Below are 21,060 nucleotides of genomic sequence, written 5' to 3'. Positions count from 1 at the left end.
AGAAGGGGTTGGGGTTAAGGGTACTATATAGTGGCAAGATGAGAAGGGGGTTAAGTGAACCATAAAGGGACAGGAGGAGAAGGGGGTTAAGGGAACCATAAAGGGGCAGGAGGAGAAGGAGGTTGGAGTTAAGGGTACCATAACGCGGCAGGAGGAAAAGGGGGTTGGGGTTAAGGGTACCATAAAGGGGCAAGGTAAGGAAGGGGGTTAAGGGTACCATAAAGGGTCAGGAGGAGAAGGGGGTTAAGGGTACCATAAAGGGGCAGGAGGAGAAGGGGGTTAAGGATACCATAAAGGGGCAGGAGGAGAAGGGGGTTAAGGATACCATGAAGGGGCAGGAGTAGAAGGGGGTTAAGGGTACCATAAAGGGGCAGGGGAGGAAGGGGTTTGGGGTTAAGGGAACCATAAAGGGGCAGGAGGAGAAGGGGTTGGGGTTAATGGTACCATAAAGGGGCAGGAGGAGAAGGGGTTGATATTAAGGGTACCATAAAAGGGCAAGGTAAGAAGGGGTTGGGGTTAAGGGAACCATAAAGGGGCAGGAGGAGAAGGGGTTGGAGTTAAGGGTACCATAAAGCGGCAGGAGGAAAAGGGGTTGGAGTTAAGGGTACCATAAAGGGAAAAGGTAAGGAAGGGGTTGGGGTTAAGGGTACCATAAAGTGGCAGGAGGAGAAGGGGTTGGGGTTAAGGGTACCATAAAGGGGCATGAGGAGAAGGGGTTGGGGTTAAGGGTACCATAAAGGGGATAGAGGAGAAGGGGGTTAAGGGTACCATAAAGGGGCAGGAGGAGAAGGGGGTTAAGGGTACCATAAAGGGGCAGGAGGAGAAGGGGGTTAAGGGTACCATGAAGGGGCAGGAGGAGAAGGGGGTTAAGGGTAACATGAAGGGGCAGGGAAGGAAGGGGTTGGGGTTAAGGGAACCATAAAGGGCAGGAGGAGAAGGGGGTTAAGGTACCATAAAGGGGCAGGGGAGGAAGGGGTTGAGGTTAAGGGTACCGTAAAGAAGCAGGAGGAGAAGGGGGTTAAGGTACCATAAAGGGGCAGGGGAGGAAGGGGTGGGGTCAAGGGTACCATAAAGAAGCAGGAGGAGAAGGGGGGGTTAAGGGTACCATAAAGAAGCAGGAGGAGCAGGGGTTTAAGGGTACCATAAAGGGGTAGGAGGAGAAGGGGGTTAAGGGTACCATAAAGGGGCAGGGGAGGAAGGGGTTGGGGTTAAGGGAACCATAAAGGGGCAGGAGGAGAAGGGGGTTAAGGGTACAATAAAGAGGCAGGGGGAGGAAGGGGTTGGGGTTAAGGGTACCACAAAGGGGCAGGAGGAGGGGGTTAAGGGTACCATAAAGGGGCAGGGGAGAAGGGGGTTGGGGTTAAGGGAACCATAAAGGGGCAGGAGGAGAAGGGAGTTAAGGGTACCATAAAGGGGCAGGGGAGGAAGGGGGGTGGGGTTAAGGGTACCATAAAGAAGCAGGAGGAGAGGGGTTAAGGGTACCATAAAGGTGCAGGGGACGAAGGGGGTTGGGGTTGGGGTTAAGGGAACCATAAAGGGGCAGGGGAGGAAGGGGGGAGGAGAAGGGGTTAAGGGGGGCAGGGGAGGAAGGGGGTTATTAGGTTTAAGGGTACCATAAAGGGGCAGGGGCGGAAGGGGTTGGGGCTAAGGGTACCATAAAGCGGCAGGAGGAAAAGGGGGTTGGAGTTAAGGGTACCATAAAGGGGCAAGTTAAGGAAGGGGTTGGGGTTAAGGGTACCATAAAGTGGCATGAGGAGAAGGGGTTGGGGTTAGGGTACCATAAAGGGGCAGGAGGAGAAGGGGGTTAAGGGTACCATAAAGGGGCAGGAAAGGAAGGGGGTTAAGGATACCATAAAGGGGCAGGAGGAGAAGGGGGTTAAGGGTAACATGAAGGGGCAGGGGAGGAAGGGGTTTGGGGTTAAGGGAACCATAAAGGGGCAGGAGGAGAAGGGGGTTAAGGTACCATAAAGGGGCAGGGGAGGAAGGGGGTTGAGGTTAAGGGTACCGTAAAGAAGCAGGAGGAGAAGGGGGTTAAGGGTACCATAAAGAAGCAGGAGGAGCAGGGGTTTAAGGGTACCATAAAGGGGTAGGAGGAGAAGGGGGTTAAGGGTACCATAAAGGGGCAGGAGGAGAAGGGGGTTAAGGGAACCATAAAGGGGCAGGAGGAGAAGGGGGTTAAGGGTACCATAAAGGGGAAGGAGAGGAAGGGGTTGGGGTTAAGGGAACCATAAAGGGGCAGGAGGAGTAGGGGGTTAAGGGTACCATAAAGGGGCAGGGGAGGAAGGGGGTTGGGGTTAAGGGTACCATAAAGGGGCAGGGGAGGAAGTGGGGTGGGGTTAAGGGTACCATAAAAAAGCAGGAGGAGAAGGGGGTTAAGGGTACCATAAAGAAGCAGGAGGAGCAGGGGTTTAAGGGTACCATAAAGGGGTAGGAGGAGAAGGGGGTTAAGGGTACCATAAAGGGGCAGGGGAGGGAAGGGGGTTGGGGTTAAGGGAACCATAAAGGGGCAGGAGGAGTAGGGGGTTAAGGGTACCATAAAGGGGCAGGGGAGGAAGTGGGGTGGGGTTAAGGGTACCATAAAGAAGCAGGAGGAGAAGGGGGTTAAGGGTACCATAAAGGGGCAGGAGGAAGGGGGGGGTTAAGGGTACCATAAAGAAGCAGGAGGAGAAGGGGTTAAGGGTACCATAAAGGGGCAGGAAGGGGTTGGGGTTGGGGCAGGAGGAAAAGGGGTTGGAGTTAAGGGGAACCATAAAGGGGCAGGGGACGAAGGGGGTTGGGAAGGGAACCATAAAGGGGGGGAGGAAGTTAAGGTTACCATAAAGGGGCAGGAGGAGAAGGGGGTTAAGGGTACCATAAATGGGCAGGGGAGGAAGGGGTTGGGATTAAGGGTACCATAAAGAAGCAGGAGGAGAAGGGGGTTAAGGGTACCATAAAGGGGCAGGGGCGGAAGGGGGTTGGGGCTAAGGGTACCATAAAGCGGCAGGAGGAAAAGGGGGTTGGAGTTAAGGGTACCATAAAGGGGCAAGTTAAGGAAGGGGTTGGGGTTAAGGGTACCATAAAGTGGCATGAGGAGAAGGGGTTGGGGTTAAGGGTACCATAAAGGGGCAGGAGGAGAAGGGGGTTAAGGGTACCATAAAGGGGCAGGAAAGGAATGGGGTTAAGGATACCATAAAGGGGCAGGAGGAGAAGGGGGGTTAAGGGTAACATGAAGGGAAGCAGGGGAGGAAGGGGGGTTGGAGTTAAGGGAACCATAAAGGGGCAGGAGGAGAAGGGGTTAAGGTACCATAAAGGGGCAGGGGAGGAAGGGGTTGAGGTTAAGGGTACCATAAAGAAGCAGGAGGAGAAGGGGGTTAAGGGTACCATAAAGAAGCAGGAGGAGCAGGGGTTTAAGGGTACCATAAAGGGGCAGGAGGAGAAGGGGGTTAAGGGTACCATAAAGGGGAAGGAGAGGAAGGGGGTTGGGGTTAAGGGAACCATAAAGGGGCAGGAGGAGTAGGGGGTTAAGGGTACCATAAAGGGGCAGGGGAGGAAGTGGGGTGGGGTTAAGGGTACCATAAAGAAGCAGGAGGAGAAGGGGGTTAAGGGTACCATAAAGGGGCAGGAGAAGGGGGTTAAGGGTACCATAAAGGGGCAGGGGAGGAAGGGGGGTTGGGGTTGGGGTTAAGGGAACCATAAAGGGGCAGGGGAGGAAGGGGGTTGGGGTTAAGGTTACCATAAAGGGGCAGGAGGAGAAGGGGGTTAAGGGTACCATAAAGGGGCAGGGGAGGAAGGGGGGAGAAGGGGTTAAGGGTACCATAAAGAAGCAGGAGGAGAAGGGGGTTAAGGGTACCATAAAGGGGCAGGGGAGGAAGGGGGTTGGGGTTAAGGGTTACCATAAAGCGGCAGGAGGGGGTTAAAAGGGGTTGGAGTTAAGGGTACCATAAAGGGGCAGAAGGGGGTTAAGGGTTAAAGGGGCAGGAAGGGGTAAAGGGGTTAAGGGTACCATAAAGGGGCATGAGGAGAAGGGGTTGGGGTTAAGGGTACCATAAAGGGGCAGGAGGAGAAGGGGGTTAAGGGTACCATAAAGGGGCAGGAGAGGAAGGGGGTTAAGGATACCATAAAGGGGCAGGAGGAGAAGGGGGTTAAGGGTAACATGAAGGGGCAGGGGAGGAAGGGGTTTGGAGTTAAGGGAACCATAAAGGGGCAGGAGGAGAAGGGGGTTAAGGTACCATAAAGGGGCAGGGGAGGAAGGGGGTTGAGGTTAAGGGTACCGTAAAGAAGCAGGAGGAGAAGGGGGTTAAGGGTACCATAAAGAAGCAGGAGGAGCAGGGGTTTAAGGGTACCATAAAGGGGCAGGAGGAGAAGGGGGTTAAGGGTACCATAAAGGGGAAGGAGAGGAAGGGGGTTGGGGTTAAGGGAACCATAAAGGGGCAGGAGGAGTAGGGGGTTAAGGGTACCATAAAGGTGGCAGGGGCGGAAGGGGGTTGGGGCTAAGGGTACCATAAAGGGGCAGGGGAGGAAGTGGGGTGGGGTTAAGGGTACCATAAAGAAGCAGGAGGAGAAGGGGGTTAAGGGTACCATAAAGGGGCAGGAGGAGAAGGGGGTTAAGGGTACCAAAAAGGGGCAGGAGGAGAAGGGGTTTAAGGGTACCATAAAGGGGCAGGAGGAGAAGGGGGTTAAGGGTTCCATAAAGGGGCATGGGGGAAGGGGGTTGGGGTTAAGGGTACCATAAAGGGGCAGGAGGAGTAGGGGGTTAAGGGTACCATAAAGGGGCAGGGGCGGAAGGGGGTTGGGGTTAAGGGTACCATAAAGGGGCAGGGGAGGAAGTGGGGTGGGGTTAAGGGTACCATAAAGAAGCAGGAGGAGAAGGGGGTTAAGGGTACCATAAAGGGGCAGGAGGAGAAGGGGGTTAAGGGTACCAAAAAGGGGCAGGAGGAGAAGGGGTTTAAGGGTACCATAAAGGGGCAGGAGGAGAAGGGGGTTAAGGGTTCCATAAAGGGGCAGGGGTGGAAGGGGGTTGGGGTTAAGGGTACCATAAAGGGGTAGGAGGAGAAGCAGGTTAAGGGTACTATAAAGGGGCAGGAGGAGAAAGGGGTTAAGGGAACCATAAAGGGGCAGGAGGAGAAGGAGGTAAAGGGAACCATAAAGGGGCAGGGGAGAAGGGGGTTAAGGGTACCATAAAGAAGCAGGAGGTTAAGGGTACCATAAAGGGGCAGGAGGAGAAGGGGGTTAAGGATACCATGAAGGGGCAGGAGGAGAAGGGGTTAAGGGTACCATGAAGGGGCAGGAGGAGAAGGGGGTTAAGGGTTCCATAAAGGGGCAGGGGTGGAAGGGGGTTGGGGTTAAGGGTACCATAAAGGGGCAGGAGGAGAAGGGGGTTAAGGGTACCATAAAGGGGCAGGAGGAGAAGGGGGTTAAGGGTTCCATAAAGGGGCATGGAGGAAGGGGGTTGGGGTTAAGGGTACCATAAAGGGGCAGGAGGAGTAGGGGGGAGGAAGGAAGGGGGTTAAGGGTACCATAAAGGGGCAGGGGCATAAAGGGGCAGGAGGAGGGGCGGAAGGGGTTGGGGTTAAGGGTACCATAAAGGGGCAGGGGAGGAAGTGGGGTGGGGTTAAGGGTACCATAAAGAAGCAGGAGGAGAAGGGGGTTAAGGGTACCATAAAGGGGCAGGAGGAGAAGGGGGTTAAGGGTACCAAAAAGGGGCAGGAGGAGAAGGGGTTTAAGGGTACCATAAAGGGGCAGGAGGAGAAGGGGGTTAAGGGTTCCATAAAGGGGCAGGGGTGGAAGGGGGTTGGGGTTAAGGGTACCATAAAGGGGTTAGGAGGAGGAAGCGGGTTAAGGGTACCATAAAGGGGCAGGAGGAGAAAGGGGTTAAGGGAACCATAAAGGGGCAGGAGGAGGAAGGGGGTTGGGGTTAAGGGAACCATAAAGGGGTTTAAGGGAACCATAAAGGGGCAGGGGAGGGGGTTAAGGGGGTTAAGGATACCATAAAGGGGCAGGAGGAGAAGGGGGTTAAGGGTACCATAAAGAAGCAGGAGGTTAAGGGTACCATAAAGGGGCAAGAGGAGAAGGGGGTTAAGGATACCATGAAGGGGCAGGAGGAGAAGGGGTTAAGGGTACCATGAAGGGGCAGGAGGAGAAGGGGGTTAAGGGTTCCATAAAGGGGCAGGGGTTAAGGGTACCATAAAGGGGCAGGAGGAGAAGGGGGTTAAGGGTACCATAAAGGGGCAGGAGAAGGGGGTTAAGGGTACCATAAAGGGGCAGGAGGAGAAGGGGGTTAAGGATACCATAAAGGGGCAGGAGGAGAAGGGGGTTAAGGTACCATAAAGGGGCAGGAGCGGAAGGGGTTGGGGTTTAAGGGTACCATAAAGGGGCAGAGGAGGAAGGGGGTTAAGGGTACCATAAAGGGGCAGGGGAGGAAGGGGTTGGGGTTAAGGGTATCATAAAGGGGCAGGAGGAGCAGGGGGTTAAGGGTACTATAAAGGGGCAGGAGGAGAAGGGGGTTAAGGGAACCATAAAGGGGCAGGAGGAGAAGGGGGTTAAGGGAACCATAAAGGGGCAGGAGGAGAAGGAGGTAAAGGGAACCATAAAGGGGCAGGGAGGAAGGGGGTTGGGGTTAGGGGTACCATAAAGGGGCAGGAGGAGAAGGGGGTTAAGGGTACCTTAAAGAAGCAGGAGGAGCAGGGGGTTAAGGGTACCATAAAGCGGCAGGAGGAGAAGGGGGTTAAGGGTACAATAAAGAGGCAGGAGGAGAAGGGGGTTAAGGATACCATAAAGGGGCAGGAGGAGAAGGGGGTTAAGGGTACCATGAAGGGGCAGGAGGAGAAGGGGTTAAGGGTTCCATAAAGGGGCAGGAGGAGAAGGGGGAACTTAAGGGTACCATAAAGGGGCAGGGGAGGAAGGGGGTTGGGGTTAAGGGTACCATAAAGGGGCAGGAGGAGAAGGGGGAGGAGAAGGGGGTTAAGGGTACTATAAAGGGGCAGGAGGAGAAGGGGTTAAGGGTACCATAAAGAAGCAGGAGGAGCAGGGGGTTAAGGGTACCATAAAGGGGCAGGAGGAGAAGGGGTTGGGGTTAAGGGTACCATAAAGGGGCAGGAGGAGAAGGGGGTTAAGGGTACCATAAAGGGGCAGGAGGAGAAGGGGTTAAGGGTACCATAAAGAAGCAGGAGGAGCAGGGGTTAAGCGTTCCATAAAGGGGCAGGGGTGGAAGGGGGTTGGGGTTAAGGGTACCATAAAGGGGCAGGAGGAGAAGCGGGTTAAGGGTACTATAAAGGGGCAGGAGGAGAAGGGGGTTAAGGGTACTATAAAGGGGCAGGAGGAGAAGGGGGTTAAGGGTACCATAAAGGGGCTGGAGGAGAAGGGGGTTAAGGGAACCATAAAGGGGCAGGAGGAGAAGGAGGTAAAGGGAATCATAAAGGGGCAGGGGAGGAAGGGGTTGGGGTTAAGGATACCATAAAGGGGCAGGAGGAGAAGGGGGTTAAGGGTACCATAAAGAAGCAGGAGGAGCAGGGGGTTAAGGGTACCATAAAGAAGCAGGAGGAGCAGGGGGTTAAGGGTACCATAAAGGGGCAGGAGGAGAAGGGGGTTAAGGATACCATGAAGGGGCAGGGAGGAGAAGGGGGTTAAGGGTACCATGAAGGGGCAGGAGGAGAAGGGGGTTAAGGGTACCATGAAGGGGCAGGAGGAGAAGGGGGTTAAGGGTTCCATAAAGGGGCAGGGGTGGAAGGGGGTTGGGGTTAAGGGTACCATAAAGGGGCAGGAGGAGAAGGGGTTAAGGGTACCATAAAGGGGCAGGAGGAGAAGGGGCTTAAGGGTACCATAAAGGGGCAGGAGGAGAAGGGGGGGGTTAAGGATACCATAAAGGGGCAGGAGGAGAAGGGGTTAAGGTACCATAAAGGGGCAGGGGAGGAAGGGGTTGAGGTTAAGGGTACCATAAAGAAGCAGGAGGAGAGGGGGGGAACCATAAGGGTACCATAAAGGGGCAGGGGAGGAAGGGGTTGGGATTAAGGGTATCATAAAGGGGCAGGAGGAGAAGGGGTTAAGGGAACCATAAATAGGCAGGGGAGGAAGGGGTTGGGGTTAAGGGGTCCATAAAGGGGCAGGGGAGGAAGGGGGTTGGGGTTAAGGGTACCATAAAGGGGCAGAAGGAGAAGGGGGTTAAGGGAACCATAAAGAGGCAGGGGAGGGGGTTGGGGTTAAGGGTACCATAAAGGGGCAGGAGGAGAAGGGGGTTAAGGGTACTATAAAGGGGCAGGAGGAGAAGGGGGTTAAGGGAACCATAAAGAGGCAGGGGAGGAAGGGGGTTGGGGTTAAGGGTGCCATAAAGGGGCAGGAGGAGAAGGGGGTTAAGGGTACTATAAAGGGGCAGGAGGAGAAGCGGGTTAAGGGTACCATAAAGAAGCAGGTGGAGAAGGGGGTTAAGGGTACCATAAAGGGGCAGGAGGAGAAGGGGGTTAAGGGTACCATAAAGAAGAAGGAGGAGCAGGGGGTTAAGGGTACCATAAAGGGGCAGGAGGAGGAAGGGGGTTGGGGTTAAGGGTACCATAAAGAAGCAGGTGGAGAAGGGGGTTAAGGGTGCCATAAAGGGGCAGGGCTAGAAGGGGGTTGGGTTTAAGGGTACCATAAAGGGGCAGTAAGTCTCTGATGTGACAGACTGCACTTCACATGAAATGGTGGTTAACATGTAAATAATATTAGAATAATATAATAATAAAGACATTTGGCTGGTTGGGGAGGAGCAGGGGGCCCACCTGTCGCATTGGCGGCACTGCACCACAATCTCGCCCTCGCTGTAGTCCTGGAGACAGAAGGGGCACGTTGCCAGGCTGGCACAGGGGGCGCACTGGGTGTAATTATTCTGCCACTCACACCTCCGGCCTGGCGAGGTGGCACCACACTGGGTACAGGACACACACCTGCAGGAGGGCACAGGAGAGGGAGTGAGGACAGGTGTCAGTGAAGAGGTGAGTAGTACATTCAGGTGGTTGTACACTAAGTACAGGGCATTGAGAAATAACAACTCAATCATTCATGGAGGAAATGGAAAGGTTTTTCTGTGTGAGGGGACGGCAAATAATCAAGTTTTGTTACTGGTACTTTGACTTTTCACTTACATCTACGAATATTGATGTTATATACTATATAGAGAATAGGGGGCCATTTGGGACACAACCATGTTATAATAATAGGAAGAGGTTGAGGGGGTGCACAGATGAGGCAGCAGGCAGCTACACACCATTTGCACTTCCAGCTGTCCTTGGGAACATTCTGCAGCGGAGGGTCCAGGCAGTAGGTGTGGTAGCTGATGTCACAGTCGTCACACAGCAGCAGACGGCCCGGGTCGGTGGCCTGGCCGCACGCTTCACACACCGTACACTCCAGACAGCGCCAGCCTTTATTCAACACCACCTTGGTGATCTGGGATGAGGAGAGGACAGGATCAGATGGGTTGTGTGAGGATATTGGCAAAAGTCCACATTGCGTGCGCTTGTCTCAGTAAAACAGTCCTATAGTAATGGACATTGATATATCGCTGTCCAGCTGAGCTACACTAAAGAGTGTTGTTTGCAGTAATTGGCAGCATTAAGATAGAAGGATAGAAGCAACTTGAGCCAATCTGATTACAGAGTTAACATGGTCCGTTTAATCCAGTTGACACACACACGGAATCAATCATATCCAGGTTAAAATCTTGGCTACACAATTCAAAGGATTTGAAATCAGTAGACAATTAACCCTGAGCCCAATCATAACTGGAGTTCCCATGTTTCCTGTTCTTATGTAGTGTCAATCTTCATGAAGACCTCAGAGTGGCTCTGCCACTGTAAGGGACGGGGACCTTACCTTGATGCCAACACAGAATGGGTGGTAGCACTGCCCACACTGGGCACAGGCCAGGAGACGACCCTCAGCACCCAGACCAAAACTCCCACACACCACACACATGTCCTGAGAGGGAAACAAATGGAGTTTACATACAGTAATAGAGATTCAAAGTTCCACTGTACTAGGGTAAGAGGGAATAATTGAATAATTGTTAAAGGTACAGTGAATGAATAAATTGTGTACGAATACACATGCCCACCTGTTTCAATGTGAAACTGTCGTTGCTGGAGAATATGACCACAGTGTTGTGCATGGCATTCTCCTCCTCTTCCTTTACCTGGTATGGTGATTCCATGGAGGTCACCTGCATGTTATGAAGCATGATGCACACATTCACAGTCAGTAAGGATTGAGGAGGATTGTGTCCCTGTATGAGAAAAATTTTCCTCTGATTTCTTACCAATAATACAGGGGTATAGCCTACATCTCCATAGGGCTTAATTATAGGGCATGTCCTAACCTGTGATTGTCTCACAGCACGTGAAGATGACAGCATCACAAGACAATGCCGAGATATCGCTATTGATTAGCATTAGACTGCGACACTAATGCTGTGTCAATACCCTTTGCTATTGAGTAACATGCCCACTGGGAGGATTGTGTTTTTATGTTGCAGTCTTTACAGCTAGAACATAATCTGGTGTGTTTACAATACACACCAGGGAACCTAGGACACTAATGGATAAGGGGTAAATAAAACAGTGCTTTGCCTAATAATTCATTGTAATGGATTAGTGTCAACTAAAGTGATCAGGTTGGTTGGTGTTGGTGACATAGCCTACCCCCGGGTTGACTGTAGGACTGGCGCCGTTCTTCCCCCTGGCTCGGCCCCGCCCTCCTCTGCCCGACAGCCCCGCCCCTCTGGGTCGCCTCCTCCCAGGGAAGCCTGACCCTCGACCCTGCAGACAGAGAGAAACACACACACACACCTTAGTGCTCCTTCTAAACTAACACACACACAAAGAGAAAACACACACACATACTCACACACAGCTACTCACACACAGCACACGGAGAGAAACGCACACAATTGCACAGGTCGAGCTCGGTCTCACACAGAAACACGCGCGTGCGTCCTGGCTTGCTAGACCTGAGCGATGAAGTCAGCTTAATTAAAAAGTCTGCCATAGAGAACCTTTCCTGCAGCCCACTGTGGAGCTGTGAGGCTGCTGGCATCTAGTGAGATAAGACTGTAAAACAGGAAGAACAGCTCGGTCTACTTCCACAGAGGTAATGACATTTACCCTCCAGTGTTGTTTGCTTGGATGGTAGGTAGTAGAACGTTGCTAGTGCAAGCAAAGCCTACGCACAGATAAGAAATGGTTTGTTTTGCAAAAGTCCAAACCTAAAAAAATATTAGAATTGCACTTCATTCAAGCTACAAACCATAAATTGATGCAGGGGGAAAAGCAGTTTCAGATTCAGGAGAGAAGAAAATGTATTCAACGAGGACTACTCTACATTCTAGAACTGTTCAGAGCATCGTCTGTCCAGTGGTGACAACACAAAACCCATTTCATCAAATAAGCCCTGTTGATGTTCTGATCTTTCTTAGGCCTCTCTCTCTGTTGCAACATTCTGCGAGGCAGCCTTTCGAACACAAAAGAGTCCAGGCTCTCTGTCCAGGCTGTCGACAGAGGGCCTCTAATGTTATTCTGGCCATTTGAGCTCCATTATGCTGTCAACACATTTCCGGTGCTGGTGGCTGGTTGGGCCTAATCCCGACTGTCAAACTGGGGTCTACTTTCCATGAATCTCCCCCACCACCCAAACCTCTCCCCCGATCCCCCATTTAGCTCCAGACCAGTCCCTCCCAGCCCCCCAGCCATCTGACGTCCTGATTGACACACAGTATGGTGCCATTTAACCTGCCCTGGACCCCTGCTAAGACCCAGCAATTACCACCTCACTTAGAGCTAGAGCTTGTGACGCTAATGTCACCATGGCGATATATTACAGTATCCACTTGGGCAGGCCCACACAGCCCACTTAATAAAATCCCCATCTCCACCCTGTCCCAAACTTACCCACAAATGTACGAATCAAACAAAACAACAAACAAACTAAGAAACAAACGCAGATTAAACCTTCTGCCTTGGGCTGCAAACGTAGGCCAAGCTATAGCACCATGCTTTGGGTTAACGTTACATGTACAAAGCCTAGAAAGGGATTGTCTCTGGCAGATAAAAGTGAGGTATTCTGCCATTAAGGGGGAGTTGTATTAAGCTACTATAGGCTCACATCCACCATTCCCCTATTAGCCTCTCACTGTGAATTCACCAGTATCTTCTCCTCTGGTGAAGCATTGATAGGTGAATGATGGATGATTAATGACGAAAGTTCATCATTAAGATAGTGACATCAATCATCACTCTGCCAGTGCACTTCACAAAGCCTAAGTGGTAAATAGGGCGCTGCCGTGGCATGGCCCTGTGGTGGTTCTGGTGGTCTCCAAAGAGAGAGAGCCATGGTTCTTTACCACTCGGATGCTCCACCCGGGGCTACCGCAGCCGGAGGAGAGCTGCCTGGTATTTGAGACGTCCCACCCCTCTGGCTGGTCTGGGGACCAGGAGGGAGAGCTCACACTGCTATGGGGGCTCCCATGCCATGCGCCCTAAGGTAAAGGTAGGGGGGGGGGGTCGGGTTGGGGGTGAGATAGTGGGAGAGGGAAGGAAGGAAGGAGGAGGGCGACAAAATGCAGCAACTTAAAAACCAAGCCAGCGATGGTGTAAACATAAGAGACAGTGATGTTAAAGATGCAGTGAGTTTAAAAATGGCTAGTGGCTGAAGAAGCTTGCTGGGACAATTCAACACACCCTAAGTAAAAGCAGAGTTAATGATTCTGTTCTGATTTGGGGTGTAAAACCAGGATGATATGATGCACATGATGCTTTATAAATTGAAGCCATGCCTAGAGATCTCTCATGCATATAAGTTGAGGCATGTTTGGAGGTAGATATTCAGACAGCATTTACATGGGTTAAGCAGAATTGTGTTAGTCGGCACAGCAACCTTGAGTTCACACAGCACAGCAGCATTCGCCAAGGTAACGGCACCGTGTAACAGCAGCAGGACGAGGAGGAAGAGACCTCAGCATCCTCCCGCCATGACAACTTCGTGTCACTGCCTCACTCATACCACTGGCTTTTTGACAAAACAACGCCTGGTTACATCAGGCAGCACGACTGACGGAGCATGCCTCGAGACAGAAGCATGCTCGACTTGAAGACACTAAATCTGAATGTACACAAGATTGCACTGTATTCAAATTTCCACATCAGATATCCTCCAGGCCTGAACTAACAAATTAGTCTAAGTCTACACCCACCGTTTATTTAAGAAATAGGATATATCTGGAGAGAAAAACACAGTGTTTCAAAGCTTAACTCTCCTCAGTCTCAGAATCATCCATAATATATCATAGCCATGGGTGTGATTAATATCCCAGTTCTAAGCACATAAGATTTGTCCCAACCCGCATACAGTGTCCCTGACTAGCGGCTTGATGAAAGTGGAATGTGCTTAACAAAACCCTAATGAAAGGTATTCAAGGGAGAATGCACAAGACATGTACTAGGATTTCCATGGAGAGGGCACATTAGTCTAGGACAGGTGCAATTGAATTTTTGATGTTATACTGCAGTCTTGCATATAGGCTATATGGATCTATAAAAAGTAGTGTGCTAATACTGTGTATGTATGTTGTCAGTGTGTTCCTATAGGGCTGTGGGGCAGTGCGTGTGTCTGTGTGTAGACAAAGTGAGAGAAAGTATGGTAGATTATGTAGAGGGGGTGGGGTAAAGTGTGTGAACGGTCTTGATGAGAGTGTTTGCATATGGCCAAAGGAATACAACTCTATAAGTATTCTCATTCTGCACAGTGTGACTTTTAGAGTCCAACAGACCAAGTGAAAACTGAGGGGAAAGGGTGAGAACGGCCTTGAACTCTGCTGATGATACAACAGACACAATGGTTCTCAACTGCCACCACTGGCAAGTTCTCCGGGTTAAGTGTTCTCTGCAGCAGCAACACTTGTTTTGTTCCTATTGCAAACCACTGAGTCAAATCACCACTCTGGGGCAGAGCATTCAGAATGCTTCTCCACCTCTCATCATCAGATACGTACACTCACCCACACAATGACCAAACAGAGGATCAATGGCATAACACAATTACTCTACGGTTTTCAACCCGGGATTATACATGCTTTTTGAAAATATAATAAATACAGACCTATGTAATACATAAATACGTAATACATAATTAAATAAATAAGCAAATACGAGATTCTAAAAGAGATTCTGTAGCTTTGGGATAACGCATGATTACCCTTGAAATACTAAGAATAACACACCCGCCAGCCACCCAGCACTACCAATGTCATACCTGCTTCACCCTGGGTCTGCCTGGGGAGAATTTCCTCTTGGAGATGGCTGGCTTGCCCATGCCAATCTTAGGGGTGAGTGGTATGAGGGTGGTGGAGGAGAAGCTGCTGCCGTTTTCACCCAGGGTAGGGTGGGGGTGGTGGGGTTGGGGAGGCTGCCTGGGAGAGGGACCCCTGTTCCTAGGAGAGGAGTGGGTAGGGGAGGCAGCCATCTCTGCCAGTCTTTCCATAGATGTCTTGTAGGGCTTATCATTGATGGGGGGGCTGAGGTGGGAGAGGTTAGGCTTGCTCTCAGTCTCAGGTGTGGTGTCCATCTCTTCCGAGGCGCCAGCCACCGTCGAAACCCCATCAGTCAGAATTCCAGACATTTGTTTCTCCCTCCAAGCCTCCTTCGCTGCAGTCTCCAGACCTGAAGGACCTTCAACCTGTTCCACTTCTGAAGGCTCAGAGGCTGCCTCCATGGGTTCTTCCTTGATGGTTACGGATGCAGTACTAGGTTCTTTGGTGGTGGTGGTGGTGGTGGTGAGTGGGGTCAAGGCCTTAATGTCCTCTGTGCTGGGTCTGGGTTTGACCACCCTCTTTTCAGAAGAGGGTTCTGTATTTGTTGACTTAGTCATTCCTGTTGTCATATCCTGTGGCTGCTCTGGCTCTGCTAGAGTCTGGGTTGGCAGATGTATGGGCTGCTCAGGCTCCTGCTTGTTCAACCTGGGAGACTCAGGACTCTCGTTTGAAGTGATCAGGGTCTCTGCTGCTGGTTGCATTTCTGAGAAAGTAAACAGAGATCACAACACAGGACACGTCAATATAATGTAATCATGGAAACCAATCAATGATAAACCAGAATGGATGCACAACACAGGCTAATTTTACACCAATATGTCAAGCAACAGAAGTTGCCTAAACTAAGCTGGTATAGGGCCTATTCAAAAATGACTACCAATTATTGTGAGGAAGTGGAAATAGAAGTACAGGAAGAACTATACATTGAAAGTAAAGCTAATATTTGGCTATAGTAATGGATTAAGGTGGTGGTGAGACCTACCTGTATGTAATTGGCTCCGGTCCTTGTTGACAGACACCTCAGTCTCTTGCTCCACCCCCTCAACAGCAGCAGCTTCCACCGACACACCTAGGAGAGAAGAAGGGAATGAGAGAAACCAAGCTGCCGTGTCGCCATCATCGACTGTTCATATGGCCAGACGCAGCCTGTTACATAACTACCGATTATCTGGGAAAGATTAGAGTCATAATTTTCATCTCAGGATATGGACATAATTAAACATTAATGGAATGAAAATGAAAAAGTAGGTGACAGAGACAAAGAGCAAAGTCAGAGCGAGAAAGAGGCGCGAGAGAGGTGAGAGTGAAATAAATAAATAAATATTAGAGGGGGCCAATACAGGTGGAAATATTATGATGCCCAGCAGGCTTATTGGCAGTGAAATGAGTCAGTTCATTAAACATTTTGTATTAAACCCTCTTTTCCTGCCAACTTCGTGATATCCAATTTCCAATTACTATTACTATTACTATCCAATTACTATCTTGTCTCATTGCTGCAACTCCCCAACGTGTTCGGGAAAGGCGAACCCGCCAGACCCCGATTCTTAACACCCACCAGCTTAACCCGGAAGCCAGACACACAAATGTGACGGAGGAAAAACTGTTTAATGGATGACTGATGACTCAGCTTGTAGGTGCTCGGCCTGCCACACACAAAGAGTCGCTAGAGCGCGATGGGCCAAGTGTAATCCCCCCCCCCCCCCCCCCCCGGCAAAACCCGGGCCAATTGTGTGCCGCCCTATGGGACTCCCGGTAACGGCCGGTTGTAACACAGCCTGGGATCAAATCCGGGTCCGAAGTGGCGCCTCAAGCACTGCGAGGAAGTGTCTTAGACCGCTGCACCACTCGGAAGGCATGGAATGAGTCAGTTTTAACTGTGCATTATTTCAAATCACACCCTAAGTCCCAACAGCCAAAGTGGCATAGCTTTTGATTTGTAAATCCAAACCTAGCTAGCAGCCTTTGATTACAGTGGCTGTCCCTCGCTTACATATTTCCAGCCAAGTGCCCCACAAAGCAGTGGAGGCTACTGAGGGGAGGACGGTACATAATGATGGCTGGAATGGAGTCAATGTAATGGTATTAAACACATCAAACGTGGTTTCCATGTGATTGATACCATTCCATTGACTCCATTCCAGCCATCAATATGAGCCGTCCTCCCATCAGCAGCCTCCATTGCCACAAAGTAACCAAATAATCCATTACTAAATAATGAATCTGTCACATAAAAATACCACATTTTCTCATGGCAAAGACATCGATCTAGGCCAACACTGGGCAGGAAGACTTTATTAACTCAATATTAGCGGAGGTTAACCTGTTACTCCTACCCCTACTTTTTCGAACATTCTGTTAAAAATCGCGCAACATTTCAGCACCCTGCTGCTCATGCCAGGAATATAGTATATGCATATGATTAGTATGTGTGGATAGAAAACACTCAGACGTTTATAAAACTGGCTAAATCACGGCTGTGACTATAACAGAACGTGGGTTTCATTGAAAAGCGCAGGAAAATCTGAAATATATATCCATCCGCCACTTCAACCCATTGATAAAGGCGAACCACAATAAATGGGGCTGAGGTTGCAATACCTACAGCTTCCACACGATGTCAACAGTCTTGTCATTTGCCTAGGCTTTGTTTCTTGGTCAAACGAAGAAGAGACAAGCCATTTGTTCAGGTCTCCGACCGGATATTTTGGTTGAGATTTACCCGGATATTATTTCCAGACGGACAGCTAAAGAATATACATCGCCTCGTGATCAATTTGATCGCTTATTAACGTGTACTAACCCCTAAAGTTGCATTACAAAAGTATTTTGAAGGGTTTTGTGAAAGTTTATCGTCAACTTTTTTAATTTTAAAAAATGACGTTACGTTATAAAACGCTATTTTTTTCGTTTATCACAGTCTTCATAGATCGATATCTAGGCTATATACGGACCGATTTAATCGGAAAAAAAGACCCAATAGTGATTATGGGACATCTAGGAGTGCCAACAAAGAAGATGGTCAAAGGTAATGAATGTTTTATATTTTATTTGTGCGGTTTGTGTAGCGACGACTATGCTAATTATTTTGTTTACGTCCCCTGCGGGTCTTTTGGGGTGTTACATGCTATCAGATAATAGCTTCTCATGCTTTCGCCGAAAAGCATTTAAAAAATCTGACTTGTTGCCTGGATTCACAACGAGTGTAGCTTTAATTCAATACCCTGCATGTGTATTTTAATGAACGTTTGAGTTTTAACTAGTACTATTAGCATTTAGCGTAGCGCATTTGCATTTCCAGATGTCTAGATGGGACGCCTGCGTGTCAGGTAGGAGCAAGAGGTTAATGGTCCTGAGCTACAGGCTATTAAACACTTCAGGTGAGCTACTGCACACTTCAATTCAACTGTGGAGAACAGACCTTGTGGTGCACACACACAATGCAAGCAATTTTGTCCCATTCAAGCAACTTAGTATTCTATGGACTGTGTTGCAATAAAATTATTTGTCATTGCATTCTTGAACATTCTCCAGTAGCTCCTCACATCTATCCTGAGAATTCATGATGGAAACTTGGCACAATGAACTACAAACACTTTTCCCAACTTCCCATGTTGTTACTATTGTCCAAACGTAGGCCATGTGAGCATTTTTGCTGGCTGGGGAAGGGCTAGGAATAACCATGACAAACTGCTACATATCAGGGCTCTGAGCTAGAGTTGTCGCCAGGCCCGAAAATTCTAGCCCGGTCTTTCCCAACCCCGGTGAGCTTAAGCCTGAGCCCAAGCCTGGTCCGACACAGAAATGTAATGAGCACGAACCCGGAAAAAAAATCCTGATTTCTAGAAAACAGCATATTGATTTAAACTGGTGTTGAGAACAAGGCTTCAGAGGTTGGCAGCAGTGTAGACGAGGCCCTAGTCTTAGAAAAGCGAGGAGACTGGAAATCTCAACCTCAGGCCGAGTTATGATCAACTGAACAAAGAACATATTGGAATAAATTAGGCTAATGCAATTGAAGGCATGTTTCAAATTGTTGTTTAATAAAACTCCCAAAATCATATCCAATCTTTATAATCAATTTAAAGCAATAGCCATGTGTTGGAAACTTGATCATTTCAGCACCATTTGGATTGGGACAACGCCATCACGCTGCTCTGAGTCTAAGAAAAGCATTATTTTCATTGAATCTCCATTTGGCTACAATTTTTCTTAGGCTGGGAAAATGTTAGCTAAATTGAGGTGAATGTTCATGATCATATTTAGTCTATTTTGAGCAGAACTGATTAGCACATTTTGATAGAATGTTAAGTAGCTTATCAAAATTTCATTCAAAACTATCTTTTGGTATTTGTTAAATTAATCCATTGTTGATATAGTCCCAAAATGTTTTGCAATTTGGCACTAAAAGCCTGTGACTTGTCTGATAATCAATTCATGTAATTTTGTTTCACTGTATCTCCATCTATATTTGGTTAATTGATCTCTGTCTGGGCAAGTGACGGTGGTAGTCCCTCCACATAGTAAAACTGTTGCTATGCTAGCCGCCACTGACCCCTGACGACCACTGCACAATGCAGAGGACAGTAACACAGTGACCAAAATCAAACTCCTGTTGCAAATATTAGTTTAGTTTAATTCACTAATTATAAGGCTTGTGTCGATGAGCCCGGACATGCATGCAATAAGTTAGCTAGCTAGCTTGCCAAGTAGATGGCTATGTGACCTGTTAGCAAAGATTACAATAACTATCCTATTCACCTGTGGTGTTGCTAGCTAGCTGTATCAGCTAAATTATGGGGTATAGGGTGTAGATTTGTGGGGGAAAATGTTGTCTTTATTTCATTTTCAATACATTTGCTAAAATGTAGCTACTTAAGAATCTTCCTGCAAGTTTATGGACCAAGAAAGCTGTAGATTAGTACGTGTTAGTGGTGCGCGGGTCAGCTGTTTGTTTCCCCACACCAGCCACAATTGCTAAATAACCCATCCGCAACCACCCGACAAAGTGAAAATCTGAGTTCCACCATCTCTGCTTCTTTTGCAGAGCAAAGACATTTAGGGACCGGAGAGAAAATGCAATAACAAAGAAATGATAAACTGGAAACATTTTTTCTTGTAAAATGCCCTCCGGTTGAAAGGAAATAGAAAGCTGTGAAAATGACCCAAAATGTTTCTGATAAAATGTCATATCAGGTTGGATGCATATTTTATGTGCTTGAAATCAGTGGCGGTCAGCGTAGGTGCACACAGGTCAAGAGACAAATTTGAGGTGACAGACAGCGACACATGGACGTATGATTTAAAAAAAAAAACATTTTTCAACATAATCAGCAGAATGAATACACCTCTGATCACGCGTAAACACACAGCCACGATGTATTCCTTCTCACATCCATGCGCTCTCCTCCGCTCACTTCTTCCCTTCGCTTGTGGACTTCAATGCTATACTAGATTCATTCTCTGATCCTTTGATTAGGTGGACAACATGTCAGTTAATGCTGCAAAGAAAAAGCCATATCTCAGACTGGCCAATAAAAATAAAAGACTAAAATGGGCAAAAGAATACAGACACTGGACAGAGGAACACTACCTAGAAGGCCAGCATCCAAAAAATTGCCTCTTCACTCTTGATGTTGAGACTGGTGTATTGAGGGTACCATTTAATGAGCTGCCAGTTGAGGACTTGTGAGGGGTATGTTTGTCAAACTAGACACTCTAATGTACTTGTCCTCTTGCTCAGATGTGCACCGGGGCCTCCCACTCCTCTTTCTACTCTGGTTAGAGACAGTTTGAGCTGTTCTGTGAAGGAGTAGTACACAGCGTTTTATGAGATCTTCAGTTTCTCGGCACTTTCTTGCATGGAATAGCCTTCATTTCTCATAACAAAAATAGACTGACGAGTTTCAGAAGAAAGCCTTTGTTTCTGGCACTTTGAGCCTGCAATCGAACCCACAAATGCTTATGCTCAAGATACTCAACTAGTCTAAAGAAGGCCCGTTGTATTGCTTCATTAAATCAGCGCAACAGTTTTCAGCTGTGATAACATAATTGCAAAAGGGTTTTCTAATGATCAATTAGCCTTTTAAAATGATAAACTTGAATTAGCTAACACAACATACCATTGGAACACAGGAGTGATGGTTGCTGATAATGGGCCTCTGTACGCCAATGTAGATATTCCATTTATTTATTTTAAATCAGCCATTTCCAGTAATTTACAACATTAACAATGTCTACACCGTATTTCTGATCAATTTGAAGTTATTTTAATGGACATTTTTTTGTGCTTTTCTTTCAAAAACAAGGACATATCTAAGTGATCCCAAACTTTTTAGCGGTAGTGTATTTATCCACTCCTGTTCCCGAGTCAAAATGTACATCTGGTGTTTATGTTACCTTTATTTAACTAGGCAAGTAAGTTAAGAACAAATTCTTATTTTTAATGACGGCCTAGGAACAGTGGGTAGAACGACAGATTTGTACCTTGTCAGCTCGGGGGTTTGAACTTGCAACCTTCCGGTTACTAGTCCAACGCTCTAACCACTAGGCCACCCTGGCGCCCCAGTGTATAACTTTAGTGCAGGAAATTCTTAATACTGTAGGAGTTGATATTAAAGGGAAAAGTTCACCAGTTTTGAATGTTACATGGTTTTTATAAATCTCTGAGTGATGTTCTATCGATTCCCTGGATCATTTCATGTGTTCACGTGTATTGGAGTTATTGGCGTTCATGCAGGCAGAAATCCTTC

General features: G+C 48.6%; 1 protein-coding gene across 1 annotated transcript in view; it reads right to left on the bottom strand.

Annotated features, from left to right (window-relative positions):
- Positions 1-21,060, bottom strand: part of LOC124010018 (histone-lysine N-methyltransferase 2C-like) — a 139,952-nt gene that overhangs the window by 43,609 nt on the left and 75,283 nt on the right. The window contains 8 exon segments of the mRNA XM_046322321.1: positions 8,730-8,894; positions 9,215-9,396; positions 9,823-9,927; positions 10,064-10,168; positions 10,647-10,763; positions 12,344-12,478; positions 14,251-15,011; positions 15,291-15,377. Coding sequence (XP_046178277.1) covers positions 8,730-8,894; positions 9,215-9,396; positions 9,823-9,927; positions 10,064-10,168; positions 10,647-10,763; positions 12,344-12,478; positions 14,251-15,011; positions 15,291-15,377 — 1,657 coding nt within the window.

Source organism: Oncorhynchus gorbuscha, linkage group LG22 (genome assembly GCF_021184085.1).
Source record: "Oncorhynchus gorbuscha isolate QuinsamMale2020 ecotype Even-year linkage group LG22, OgorEven_v1.0, whole genome shotgun sequence".
Classification (NCBI taxonomy): Eukaryota; Metazoa; Chordata; class Actinopteri; order Salmoniformes; family Salmonidae; genus Oncorhynchus; species Oncorhynchus gorbuscha.
This window is presented reverse-complemented; position numbering and strand designations above follow the sequence as displayed.